The 14668-nt window shown below is 39.6% G+C and overlaps 1 protein-coding gene and 1 long non-coding RNA gene across 2 annotated transcripts; one reads left to right on the top strand and one right to left on the bottom strand.

Moving 5' to 3' along the window:
• The first annotated feature begins 979 nt into the window (after positions 1–979).
• Positions 980–12353, top strand: gpr161a (G protein-coupled receptor 161a). The gene is made up of 6 exons (XM_038720767.1): positions 980–1652; positions 3482–3869; positions 6480–7201; positions 7616–7723; positions 9462–9587; positions 9727–12353. The coding sequence occupies exons 2-6, from the start codon at positions 3526–3528 to the stop codon at positions 10002–10004; spliced, it is 1578 nt and encodes a 525-aa protein (XP_038576695.1). The 5' UTR covers positions 980–1652; positions 3482–3525; the 3' UTR covers positions 10005–12353.
• LOC119904259 lies at positions 8162–9975 on the bottom strand. Its single transcript, XR_005444675.1, has 2 exons — positions 9836–9975; positions 8162–9603 (listed from the first exon to the last, which is right to left on the bottom strand). It is a non-coding gene; the product is annotated as an uncharacterized LOC119904259 (long non-coding RNA).
• Positions 12354–14668: the final 2315 nt, after the last annotated feature.

A 14668-nucleotide genomic window follows, 5' to 3' on the forward strand; every position in this document is an offset into this window, starting at 1 on the left:
TTAGCCCAACATGTAGTTACATTTTGGAGGAAGTTCACATTGTTCGCTATGCCTAAGCCCTTCCAGTTCATCCTCACATAGAACACATTTGAACTATATAACTTTAAAGCTGGGGATGGCAATTTATATATTATAAAACATTTTTATTATATTTGTTGAAATTCTCTTTACATCCCGGCAGCAATCAATAAATCAAATAATCTGATATAAAAATTAAAAACACTCGGCCAATGTATTCTTAAAAAAGACATTGTATGGTATATCACTTGGCTGTGCAGATTGGTTTTGCTGTATTACCATATAGTGTTAAAAAATCTGTTAGACAAGTAAAATGTACACAGTGTATATCAAATGAGTTAAAAAACTGACAAAATCACAAAAGAATAAAAACAATACACTTACAGGCACTTACATGATGTATTTATTTTATGATCCTGTTATCTGTACCTATTTCTACTTAAGTAATATAAAATACAGTAACTATACTAATTGAATAGGGCATTGTCGTACTCTTTCCAAACATGTTTAGTAAAAATGTCACACAAAAGGATGGCACCACTAGTTCATCAAGCCATGGTGACCTTTAAAATAACATTAACCAAAGTAAACTCCACAAACAAAAACAAGAAAAAAAGCGCACTAATATTGCACCCCTGCATCCCCCCAACCAGAAAATCAAGCCCACCACCCTTCAGACCTTGTGGAGGAGCATTTCATCTACAGCAAGGACTTTATAGCAAAAATATATAATACAATTATAATAATTATACTACTTCACATGTTGAGATTTAAAGAGAAAGTAAAAAAAAAAAGGACATAGTCTGCATATGTTGCCATACATTTTCTCCACTGGACATATTAAATATATATAAACTATAACTCACTAAAAGGTCACATATTAAAATGTTAACTTCCATGTGCATATTATTTAGCTTGCTCCCTGGAGAGGTCATGATTCATGGCTGTAACGTTAGGCAGACTGCGCCTTCACATGGACGCAGCCGGTAACGTCCCTGTTTTCTGATTGGATTGTGGAAGATGACGTGTTAATGCGGGAAGCTTTGATGTACGTGGGTGGTCCAGCCGGATAAAACTGTTGCTCCATAGTTCTTCATTCATAAACATCGGCAGCCCGTTATTAAAGAAAATACACGTGCACTCATTGACAGAGTTTGTGTAAACATAAACACAAACGTCTACACGACCTATATGTTGCCCCCAAACCAGAAAAGGCTGATTTTAAGGTCCACAGCACTTGCAGCGTTATGGTGATTTAAAAAAGCACATAATTTATATGCATTAGCGCAATAAGCCACACACACTAACCACTGAGAAATCACGTCAGCTGCTGCTACAATGGCGATATGAAAACAAGGCAATTCTCTGTGGCGACCACCCACACGCACTGAGGGAGTCAGCTAGGAGAGAGGGAGTTGAAACTGGGGTGGGAGGAGGACGCCATTGCAGCTGGCCGTTTGTGATTCGGCTGAGGAGGGACAAACGTTAAACTTAACAATGTCGAGGGGGCTTTCAGGGATTTTTTCAGGCTCAGCCCCCAGTGACTGGATTATAGTGTGAAAACGGACAAGTAGGATGGACTGTTTTTGTTTGTGGAGGAGAAAATGTGGAGCGACACCGCGGAACCGAAGCAGGTAAAGATGGATAACTTTAGCTGTGTTTCGGGGGGACAATGAGAGAAAGTTTGAGCTAACCTCGGCTAACTAACGGTAACGTCTTTGAGCTAACAGCGCTACTGCTAGCCAGCCCTATGTAGTGGCAGTCACTGCGCTGCACCCTGTTCACACTTACAAAGTTTAACTACACATGTCACTATTGCACTGTACAGATTCGAAACATGTCACTAGACTTTGGGTTAAACTTCAGTTTTATTGCCACTCTAACTCTTTAAAATGTGAATTTTAACCGAGTGGTTAACGCCATGGTGAGAGATGGCAACAAATATACCTTTCTGCTGTAAAATAATGTTAGCGTTAACAAAGCTATCGTTGAATGTAAGACACGGTTCCACTAAGTTACTTTGCTTGGCTAAAACTTTACGACTTGTTAGTGAGAATTTTGAGTTCGGACTAAGGCTAAAACAGGCAAATAATGGCTCAGTTGCGTTACATCAATGCGAACATTGGTAATCATTTAAGCCGATGGATAGTAATCCGATCCTTTACTTAAAAGTAACGTTAGCAACACAACAAAGTATAAGTACTTGAAGTCCTGCATTGAAAGTCTTAATAAGTAAGTTAACGTTATAGAGCTTACATGTTGCTGTCACTGTTATATTATTATCCATTACAGTATTAAATTATTATTACTGATGCATAAACGTGTAAGAAGTATTTTAATGCTGTACGTTAGCTGGTTGAGCTGGAGCAAAAATTGACAACTTTAATTATGCGTTAGTTCGGTAAGTTAGTTTAATAACTGCAAATATATCGTATTTTAGAAACCTGCGATATGTTTTGTATGGTTTAGTGATAAACTGCAAAGTAACTTAAGCTGTCAGATAGGGGAGTGGAGTATGAAGTAGCAGAAAATGAAAAAGTACCTCAAAGCTGAGTTAAGTACAATACTTGATGAAATGTACTTTCTGCTTAAAAGTCATGAGAGAGGACAGAAGCTAAATGTAACTTAGACAGAAGAAAGAGCTTATCAATTTTCTTTCTAAATGTTTTAGCACATTTACTTAAGATCGCATTGCATCACAACCACAACTGACCATTTTGGCAACCAGTCAGTTAATTTCTGTGCAGTACGGAAATCAAATAGCAGAACTGGAAACTTGCTAAAGATGTGAAATCCATCACTGTGATCATGAAGTCTGCGCTAATGTTTATCAAAGTTAGTTTATTGTTGTTGTGAGGTCATGCAGCACACATGTCTCATCAATCTGCTGTTAAACTGCATTAGAGCTCAGTTGAAAGAATAGTGATTTTTAAATATGAAGATTGACTGATTTTTTATTTATTATATCTAAATAAATATCAAGGATAAAACAAGTTGTTGGGAGAAATCACCTTGGGGTCTGAGAAACTGAATTGTTCACTATTTTCTGACATTTTATAGGCTGAACATCAGAAAAAAATCTATACATTTATGAACGTATTTGGTATTTGCACCCCTAAACTGTTAACACACACAAATATGTAACATTTACAACAGTAATGTAGGCTCAATGGTGATAGATTACACAACTCTAGCAAGTTTCAAGATCCCACTAAAATATTTTCATAGTGTACGGAAATGAATGGTAATCATTGTTTGCCTGAAATGGAGGGGGGAAAAAACTAAAATTGTACAGCTTGCATTTAAAGATTGTTAGCAGAAATATCAAGTACACATGACTTGCAGTTCAGGAGCTAAAATGAGCTTGTTTTTACAGTCAAACTTTTAACAGGTTGACATTTTAGCGATACCTTGTTTGTAATATCCGTGTACATAATTTCTAACTAAGTATTTCCCCTAACAGTTTCCTACCATTCCCTCACCTGTCTGGTGGCCCAGTCTCTCACCATGAACACCAGTAGGAACTGCACCACGGCAGCAAATGGTGGGGGTCTGGCTGCCCTGGAATCAGTCTCCATCGTGACCATCACACTCCTCGCCTGCCTGGGGAACTTCCTGATTGTGGTAACCCTGTATCGCAGGCCTTACCTGCTCACACCCAGCAACAAGTTTGTGTTCAGCCTGACCCTCTCCAACCTGCTGCTGTCCATGCTGGTGCTGCCGTTTGTGGCCGTGAGCTCGGCAAAGAGAGAGTGGGTGTTTGGGGTGGTGTGGTGTAACTTCACTGCCTTGCTCTACCTGCTGATCAGCTCTGCCAGCATGCTCACCCTCGGCGCTATTGCCATTGACAGGTTAGTGCTGGATAATGATTGCATACAAAGGCACTTGAATAAGCCCTGTGTAATCATATCTTGAAAAAATATAAGAAGTGGATGTTGTTACTTTAAACCTGCATTGGTTGATTTCTGTTTGGTCACTAGGAGGCAGTGCAACAATCATAAACACAACATTAACAAATATGACATAACTGTTGAAGAGTTGCCTATTTACACATGTAGTGGATACAGAGCAGCGTTAGCATTCATTTTGAGTTGTGTTTCTGACCAAATATCAATATTCGCTCTCTGTTAGCTCTGTTGTTTTGTATCCACCAACTCCTGATGGAAATATTTGGTACTTTATCTGATAAATGCTCCACCATGCTGACCATCTCGTTGCTAACTTTGTCTGTCTGCTGTTTGGTGCTGAGCAGGTAGTTTACGATTGATTTTTGAGGAGGTTTATCATTGAAAAAATAATGTTGCGGCCCATAAAGCCAAAGCAAGGAGCTGAAAGACGCTCTGTTAAGCTGAGGGAAAGAGTGAGGGACACCTCACATTAGTAAAGTCATTTGATCCATTAATAATGTAGAAGTCTGATTGATGCAGTTTTAAATTCAAACTTAAAACATAATTGACTGTTTTTAATGCAGTGGCCTAACTGTTACAAATGTCGGCTTGTTACCAGAATTTGTTCACGGGTCCTTGATCAAGGCAACCTGTGCTGCTGCTCACTGGCCAGTGGTATAGGATTGTGGTTGCAGCACCCACATGTTAAACAGTGTGAGTGTTGGTGGGGCATTGCTGAGAAGAAATGTTTGACTTGACTTGAAATTGATCACATTCGTTCCATTGTAATTGAATGACCCAGTCATGACCCAGATAAAGTGCAGTTTTGAGAGTGAGATACACAAGTGTTTTCACATATGTTGTTCACAGTATCACATCAACCTGCCAGGGACTTCAGATGAAAATTATCTGTATGGCTAAATCTGTCTCATTTACATTTGGGCATTGTCCTTATGTTTATTAATGTGCACTGTCCCCTTTTAAATAAAGACACAGTATTTGCTGTCAATGAAGCAGTTTGAATATTTCTGTCTGCAAAAAATACATATATCCATAGAAAATATGACTTCAGAATACCTCCCTGACTGTTTTTAGGGACATCTGTATCTGTATAGTTGCATAGAGTGATAACAGTTAACATCTTTTCTGGCTGATGCAACAAAACATTTAATAAAAGCCAATAAATAGGTGTTTTTCATATTCTGGGGGCAATTCTGTGCAATTATACCTTCTTTAGTTTCTCAGAAGAAGCACAACTATCTTTATTTTTTAGAAAATGTGAGCTGTGTCTTTACTTCCAACATATGACAAAGTGAAAGTGAGATGTGACATTGTTTGTGCTGTTTCTGTCTTTGGAAGACTCGTATTAATGCTCACAAACTTAGTAGTTTTTGGTGTGTTTCCCTTTTTAAGGTCAGTATGTAGCCTTGTAAATAATATTGGTTAACCACACACTTCAGTCGTGGTATTTTTTCTGGAGAATTTCCCAGCTCAAGTGACAAGCATTAGACAGGCTTACACAAAGTGACTTTAAACTTGGACTGATATGAATGCACCATTCATCTGCAGGGCTGAGATTATTTCCATTGATTCCTATTTTTAGAAATAAGAAACTGATTAAAAAAAAAAGCTCCACAGATTTGGCTAATCCAGCATACTGAGCTCCACTTTCACCACTTCACACAGACTTTTGTTTTTGCTTATTCTTTGACTATATTACTGTTATGTTATTGAGGCAAAGTTTTTTTATGGTTGTTTTAAGACAAAATTAGACAGTGATGCATTTGGAAAGATGGGCTCACTTTGTCAAATTGATAAAAAGGGAAAATGTTTATATTCCTCAAAAACACGGTCTTTTGGCATCAATACTGCAACTTCATTTGGGCATTTTCAGCCCTATTAAGAAGTAGTGTGCAATAACAGAACAGGGTTTTTAAAGACCAGCTCTAACAAAAAGATATTGCCAACAATCATGTCTTTGGGTTTTGGATTTGCCAAAGTCCCCTGGTGCTCTGGAAAACTTTAAACGGCCTTTTTTGCTTTAAATATTATAGAGTAAAAGATAAATCGATTAATTAAAATAATCAACAAATGGATCGATAATGAACATAATTGTTAGTTTCAACCTTAAAGTTAAGTAAAGTTCATTGTTTTTCTTTTTGTAGATGCACGTTAGGTTGGCTGGAACTGATATTGAATATCACTCTGTTATTACATTGTGTATTCATTCCTGTTGTCAGGCATCACAAAGGAGTGTAAAATCTAGTTACAAAGATCTGCTGTAAATTGGCTCTGTAGCATACAGTCCTCACTGTTGTCCTAATTACCCTCAGCACCTTTGGGGATTTTTGATTACAGTGCATGTTTTTGTTCTCGCACCGAGCCTCCCCTTTTCTATTCTGTTTGCAGCTTTTCAGAAATCACTTTACAGCGTGGTTGGGAAAGTGCATCCTTTAGTATCTGAGTCACTCACTAAAATCTGAGCAGCCTCGGTTTTACTTGGCTCCCATGAGAACAGTGTTAAGTTTCCTTTCTGCAGGGTTTCCTCACTGTGTTCCTCTCTCTTCCCGACAGGTACTACGCAGTGCTTTACCCGATGATCTACCCCATGAAGATCACAGGAAACCGGGCAGTTGTCGTCATCACCTATGTGTGGTTACACTCTCTGGTGGGCTGTGTGCCTCCTCTGTTCGGCTGGTCCTCCTTCGAGTTCGACTGCTTCAAGTGGACCTGTGTCGCGTCTTGGCACAGAGAGCCGAGCTACACTGCCTTCTGGGTCACCTGGTGCACCCTTCCCCCCTTTTTCATCATGTTTGCCTGTTATGGTGTCATTTTCCGAGTAGCCCGCATGAAAGCCCGGAAAGTACACTGTGGGACAATTGTTGTGGCCCAGGACGACTCCACTGGAGCTCAGAGGAATGGACGGAAAAACTCAAGCACCTCAACTTCCTCTAATGGAAGCCGGCGGAGCCTTGTGTATGCAGGTAGTCAGTGCAAGGCCTTTGTCACCATCTTAGTGGTGATCGGCACCTTTCTCGTGACCTGGGGGCCGTATGTCGGGGTGGTGTGTACCGAGGCTTTGTGGGGAAAAGGGAGTGTGTCTCATGGACTGGAGACTTTGGTAGCTTGGCTGTCTTTCTGCAGTGCGGTGTGCCACCCACTCATCTATGGTCTGTGGAATAAAACGGTGAGGAAGGAGCTGCTGGGGATGTGTTTTGGAGATCGCTACTACAGAGAGTCATTCGCCACTCGGCAAAGGACATCCCGCCTCTTCAGCATCTCCAACAGAATCACAGGTGGGACGGCAGCGGACTCTGTTTATCATGCAAATCAAAGAAACATTGATCTTTCTGTGTATGGATTTCTGATTTTTTACTGTTAAGATACCAAATCAGAGACCACAAATCTGAATCTCTTTAATGGCCTTTATTGCACATACAACATAGGTATACACAGTTCCAAGAACAATGTTCAGGAAGATATATGCATAGACATACAGGTTCAACAGGTTGAACAGTTTCTGTAAACAGGGATACAGTAATGCAATGATGGGTACTAGTGTAAATAGTGCTGGAATAGATATTGACTGGGTAGTGTAATAAGTTACTTACAGACAGTGGGTGGTTCAGTGTACAGCCTGTTTAGATTTGCATTCCTGTGCTGATGTGCTTTTCATGTTGTATGACCAGAACTTGCTTGTGTTCTTTCAGACTTAGGTATGTCCCCACACCTGACAGCCATGCTGGCCGGCGGAGGTCATCTGCTGGCTCCAGGAAGCAGCACAGGAGATACTGGCTTCAGTTTCACTCAGGACTCATGTAAGTGTTGCACACAGAACGCAGACAGAACAGGGGGAAATGCTTCCTTGGTGTGTCCCAAATCCATCCTAGATACTAATTCTACACAGTTTACACTTATCATCATAGTATACTGTTATAGCAGTGAGTATGCAACAATAATCTACATTTTTATACTAACAGGAAAATAAACAGTAAGTGCAACGTAGAACGTCAATCAGACTGCAACATTGTAAATGTAATTGTCAATGACTTTCCGAAGACAGCAAGATGTCTTTCTCAAGCTTTAACACTTGATTTTTGTTTGAGCTGATCGAGGTGTTTCACACCCATAACCACCCACAAGTAGTTAGATTATTTTTCAACTGTGAGCAGCTCTTCTGTTTCTTTTGTGCATTGCATTGTGGGAGAGTAGTTTCCATTAACAACAAAAAAATCAAGCATTTTTAGTCTGCATACTGACTGTTTAAATATACTTTATTTAGTCATTTTTCCAGTGTGAACACACTACATACACACTTCAAAACCTGCTAAGAATAAGTATGTATTATCTACACATCTACATCTACATGTTATGTCAGGAAAACATCTGGTTCCACTAAAGTACTTCTGTTTGATACCCCGTGTGAAACTACTAACATATACTCCATTCAATATCTGATATCAGGGCTCGACAGTAAACTGAAGGTATAAGAATTAGCGACATTGTGAATCTCCTAACAACCTAAATTTACACGTATTGGAATTCCCAATGTAAAAAAATTGTTTGAATCCAATAAAATAGCATCAGTAATCAGTGACCGTACAACCAGCGATGTGTCTTACAATCTGCAAGCTTTAACTAGTCATAGTGTCATACCTGTAATAAGTTATTCGCTTGCTAACACATCATAGACCAATAGACACAAAGGTGTTCTGTGCTTCCTGCTAAGAAATTGTTTCTAACAGAACAGAAAAACAGGACTGATTACTCTACTGATTGTTTAATCAATAAAAAGAAAATTGACCATAATCAAATGACTTGTCCAACTAACAGTGAAAATACTGTTGTTGAGAAGCTGGAACAAGATAATATTTGATTTGCTTTAAAAATAGAAATGACACTCAATTACTAATCAAAATTGGCCCACATTTATTTCCCAGTAATTGACTAATGGTTTCAGCTGTAGTTGAGTTTGCTTAAAAGTCTTTACCATAAAATCTGTAAATCTACCACTACTAGCAATCATTTACTTTTTTATGATTAAACATTTACTCTATAAAATGGTGAAAAAGGGTCATCACAGATTACACAGAGCCCGAGGTGACATCTTCATATATGACTTGTTTTGTTTGACCAACAGTCGAAAACCCAAATGTATTAAATTCTTCATAACATGCATGTTATCACATTTGAGAAGCTGGAACCAGGTCCATTTTGACACCAGGTACCAAGTTGCGTCTTTGCTGACATACGTTCATGCTATTAAACTTTGGCCTTCCTACTTTTGAAAACGTGACTGTTGATCTTAACTTGAACATAAAATGGAGATAAAGTGATTCATGGGCTTCAAAAGGCTATCAGATGGTCTTACTAACTCTATTGCTTCATACTGCCACAGCCTTGTTACAGTCAGCCTCACATTCCTGTTTCACAGCTCATGTTTTCAGGTCAGGATGGCATGGGCAGGGCAAGTAATGTCATGTGTAATACAAATAAATGTCTTGATCATTAAACTCATTAAGATGGTTTCTGTACACTGTAATGTTTCCCACACAGGCACGGACGTGATGCTGCTGGATAACTTCTCCACAGATGGCTCCTCCCACCCACAGCATCATGGGAATCCGTCCGGGAAGAGGAGGAGCTCGGTCACCTTTGAAGATCAGGTGGAGCATGCCAAAGGTATCTGTCATTCCCCCTGCTCCACAAAAGATTAGAGGGGAGGGTGTTCAGTTTGAAAAATGACTTTGTGGTCAGTAAGCTACAAACATTTGTCTAATAGACGTCACAAGTAATGCAGTATCTGTGTTTCTCTCCTCAGGTGAACACACGAACACATCCTCGGTTCAAGTCCACGCAGAGGTACACAAATCTCTCGACACCTTTGCCTCCTGCCTGGCCAAAGCTATAGAGAGTGACGCTAAGCTCACCCTGTTTGGGGAGGATCTGGGTCTGCCGGGGGGACTGTTTATGACCAGGGCAACGCCAAGACCCAGATACCTGGACGGTCAGAGACTGAGGCTGGAAAGTATCGATGAAGGGATCGTCAAAGATGACCGAGAGGACGAAGAGCAGGATGTGGAGGAAAAACCAGCCTGAGCACAGCTGGGCTGCTCGTTTGTTGGACATGCTTATAGGCCGAACTCAGTTTATTAGTGGACTGCAAGGGTTTCACACCCTTTCAGAGTGGTGCTCCTCACGGTCTGTGGTGCAGTTTGAGGTCTGATCTGTACACATGGGCACTCCATACTACAGGAAAACAGGAAAAGGCACATTATTCATTCCACTATGTTGGACCAAGTGTCAGTGTCTTTGCAAGCTTTTGTATGAATTTTTGTAATCAAGTAGGAACCTTAACTACTGTAACCTAAATGATCTGATTGTAGTAGGAATTTGTTTATTGCTATATATTATTGCATGTCCTCTGGGCAGTAAAAAAAGAAATGCCGTCGTTTCTATCTTCCAAAAGACTCGTAACACTGTTGTCAATCACTTTAAAATTCCTTCATTACATTAAGAACGTACGTTTCAAACTCAAATTCTCCCTTGTTCAGGACAGAGACAAAGAGCCAGTTTGTGCTTGTTCTGCACACCGATGGTCCACATACACAGGTGTTTCCTCTTATGCCTGATTAGATAGACCTCTTTGTGGACTGTGTGTACAAACTGAACTTTATTGACACTGTTAGCTTTGTTGCAACCGTTTGGGACAACTTGTACTTTTTATCAGTCTTATTGATACATGGTGACCTCACATTATTTCCCAACATAGCCCCACCCACCTTCAGCCTGATGTTGCATTCCCATCATATGGGATGGATGAGAAAGATTCCCATGTTTTATTTTTTATTGACAATATAACACCATATCCGTTACATTGTTTTAATTTCCTTGAATGACAGACTTCGGCTTATGTGAGGTGCCCGTATTTGTGTTTCAGATACTGTAGTATTAAGTGCAAAGTCAGAAAAATCTCTGTCATAATTATGACTGGGATGTTGATGTGAACAAGTTGGACCCTGTTAAATATGACGACTTTAAAATGACATGAAGGAGAGGTCTGATCAGCCAGAATTAGTGAAAACACCTGTGCAGGTGCGCAAAAGACATTTTAAAAGGAGCAGATAACAGAGTTGCGAGTCCTTGGGGTGACAGAATTCAGTTTGGACTTTGGCATGTGGAAAAGATTTGTTGTTTTCACAGAGATTGTTTAAAGGAGTTACAGTAAGCAGAAGTCCTCCTTTTGAAACTGACTGTAAATCGGTTTTACATTTACATATATTCACAATCTTTCTGAAAAATGTAGACGGAGGAAGAACACCTTTTTCACAGGAGACATTTTGACATGTCACCGTAGGAAAAATCACAGATATAAATAGTAAAATGAATGATGGTTGAATTCCATTTAGCTGCTTCAGTTTCAAGGTCCTGGTTTTGTGCATGCCAGCTCACTGTCCTGGCACACTGGGACACTTGAGGTTAATAGTAGCACCTGCACTTCTCCTACTATGACAAGTCAAGATGTGTGCTGTGAAAATGATTTATTTATTTTACTCAATTTCTTACAGGTAACAATGTATCTGTGTTTATTAGCTCTGCAGTACACTGATGCCATGTCCAAGGGTTATTTTTGAATGATACCCCAGTGCACGCTGGGATAACATCTCAACCATGACCCTCAATAGGAATTAATTGATCTAGGAAATCAATTTCAAAATTGTACATCATAATTTATGATAAAGTCTCAAAATGATTTTAGTATATTACAGGATGTGTATGAGAGCGTCATCGTCTGTTGGCCAACATTTGTACTATTGATAATGTGATGTGTTCCTTATTGTGTATGAGAAACAAGGACAGTCCTGATATTTCATGATTACCTGCAAAAGTAGTTGCACTTGAACACCTGTTCTCATAGAAACGACTTTCATTGTCAGATTATTACTGTTTGGTATAATGACCAAAGTAAAGCAGTAGATTAGCAGTGAGGTACTGAGTATCAATCAAATGAAGAAGTTCAAATTAGGTCATTTGGAGACTGTCTTATCAGTATTTCAAGATTGCTATATTAATTAAAATTCATCAACAAGTGTCCGCATGTCATAATATTGCATATTAGTGCAACACGATCAAGTCAGAAATAAATGACTGTATGTTGCTATATTGATCATTGGAAGTTAACTTAGGTGTCGAATTAGAGGACAATTTCTGTCTTAAGGAAAAACTTTACCTACAACACTGTGTCTTAGAAAAATATTCATTGGTACATGTGGTTTACCTCAGTTTATACACTCCACCGCTCCCTTTAAGGAACTCAGAGGACTTGTAAAAAGTAGAGCACAATTCTGTTGCTTCAGTCTTACCTCGTACCTTCATATTGTGATTGAATGGTACTACAGCTGAAAAGTGATGTAATCTTTGGATTTAAAGTAAATATTAATACAAATATTTGCATCTAAGTTTTGTATCGATTCTCCTATTAAAACCTTTTTATTTCATAAACCATTTTTCTATTCATTATGTTTGTGTTGCTGTGATTCTGTGAGTGGAGGAGGTTAAGCTCCGCCATGTTGGTGTCTTTACAACAGCTACCAAAACAACGGCCACCTCTCCTGCAGATACCAAGAAGGCCGTTAACAGTTACACATCAAAGTCTGTTTACAGGAGTACTACAAGGATGACGATTGTTTGGAAAAATGTATGCTTAGCTCTGTGACATGGATGTAATTGTTATATACACTCACCTAAAGGATTATTAGGAACACCTGTTCAATTTCTCATTAATGCAATTATCTAATCAACCAATCACATGGCAGTTGCTTCAATGCATTTAGGGGTGTGGTCCTGGTCAAGACAATCTCCTGAACTCCAAACTGAATGTCAGAATGGGAAAGAAAGGTGATTTAAGCAATTTTGAGCGTGGCATGGTTGTTGGTGCCAGACGGGCCGGTCTGAGTATTTCACAATCTGCTCAGTTACTGGGATTTTCATGCACAACCATTTCTAGGGTTTACAAAGAATGGTGTGAAAAGGGAAAAACATCCAGTATGCGGCAGTCCTGTGGGCGAAAATGCCTTGTTGATGCTAGAGGTCAGAGGAGAATGGGCCGACTGATTCAAGCTGTTAGAAGAGCAACTTTGACTGAAATAACCACTCGTTACAACCGAGGTATGCAGCAAAGCATTTGTGAAGCCACAACACGCACAACCTTGAGGCGGATGGGCTACAACAGCAGAAGACCCCACCGGGTACCACTCATCTCCACTACAAATAGGAAAAAGAGGCTACAATTTACAAGAGCTCACCAAAATTGGACAGTTGAAGACTGGAAAAATGTTGCCGGTCTGATGAGTCTCGATTTCTGTTGAGACATTCAGATGGTAGAGTCAGAATTTGGCGTAAACAGAATGAGAACATGGATCCATCATGCCTTGTTACCACTTTGCAGGCTGGTGGTGGTGGTGTAATGGTGTGGGGGATGTTTTCTTGGTACACTTTAGGCCCCTTAGTGCCAATTGGGCATCGTTTAAATGCCACGGCCTACCTGAGCATTGTTTCTGACCATGTCCATCCCTTTATGGCCACCATGTACCCATCCTCTGATGGCTACTTCCAGCAGGATAATGCACCATGTCACAAAGCTCGAATCATTTCAAATTGGTTTCTTGAACATGACAATGAGTTTACTGTACTAAAATGGCCCCCACAGTCACCAGATCTCAACCCAATAGAGCATCTTTGGGATGTGGTGGAACGGGAGCTTCGTGCCCTGGATGTGCATCCCACAAATCTCCATCAACTGCAAGATGCTATCCTATCAATATGGGCCAACATTTCTAAAGAATGCTTTCAGCACCTTATTGAATCAATGCCACGTAGAATTAAGGCAGTTCTGAAGGTGAAAGGGGGTCAAACACAGTATTAGTATGGTGTTCCTAATAATCCTTTAGGTGAGTGTATATGAGAATCAAATTAATTGAATCAAAATGAAGGCAGATGAGACAAATTTTCAGTGTACAAATACATTAGCTGAATGTCTGTAATAGTGTTGACTTTATCAGATCGTCCATTGTGAAGATTTTAAAGGGTTTTAAGTTCAACATTTTTAAAATGCCAGTCTTAACAGTAGTCAAATGTAAGTGATGGGTAAGCCAAATCTACAGTCCTCGCTCTGTATGATTGAAGAGGTGGTATTATGCTTTTTGGCTTTTTCTCCTCCCCTTTAATGAGTTATATACCTTTTTTCTGCATGTAATAGGTTTGCAAAGTGAAAAAGCCCAAAGTGTAGCCCAAAGGGAGTTCCCTTCTCCCACAGAAAACACTGCCCTGAAAACAGCTCGTTTGTAGTCCAGCTGTTTCTTCCGCTTTGTTGTGACATGTCATAATGCTCGCCTAGTGACTAGTCAGGCACGCCCTCTAAAACACCGTGGAAAAACACTGAGCTGCAGCACACAGTGATAAGACGTCTACCTCTCAGTCCTTGTTCAGAATAAGGACTATGGATTTTGTCCATGGTCATTTACATTGGAGGCGCTTTAGGATCTTTTAATTTCCAGAATGAACAGAAGGAGTAATTATAGCAAGCAAAACCTATTTAAATGCTCATATGAGCACCTGACTATTGTTTAAAGACTGTGAACTTATCTTTTAACTTTTAGAAATTACTAAAATGATCTGAGCTTTACAAATCTGCAGTTCTCAGATACAGTGATCTCTACTGGAGTTTAAGTGATTTCTACAGGAGACTGAATCTGGGTTTAGGC

Source organism: Micropterus salmoides, unplaced genomic scaffold (assembly GCF_014851395.1).
Source record: "Micropterus salmoides isolate LMB-PRFRI ecotype aquatic unplaced genomic scaffold, ASM1485139v1 Ms_hic_scaffold_15, whole genome shotgun sequence".
NCBI classification, from domain to species: domain Eukaryota; kingdom Metazoa; phylum Chordata; class Actinopteri; order Centrarchiformes; family Centrarchidae; genus Micropterus; species Micropterus salmoides.

Coding starts and splice junctions, on each gene's coding strand:
- gpr161a (XM_038720767.1), top strand. CDS start 3,526: ATGAACACCAGTAGGAACTGCACCACGGCAGCAAATGGTGGGGGTCTG. Junction 7,724..9,461: donor CAGTTTCACTCAGGACTCAT/GTAAGTGTTGCA, acceptor TTTCCCACACAG/GCACGGACGTGATGCTGCTG. Junction 9,588..9,726: donor TCAGGTGGAGCATGCCAAAG/GTATCTGTCATT, acceptor TTCTCTCCTCAG/GTGAACACACGAACACATCC.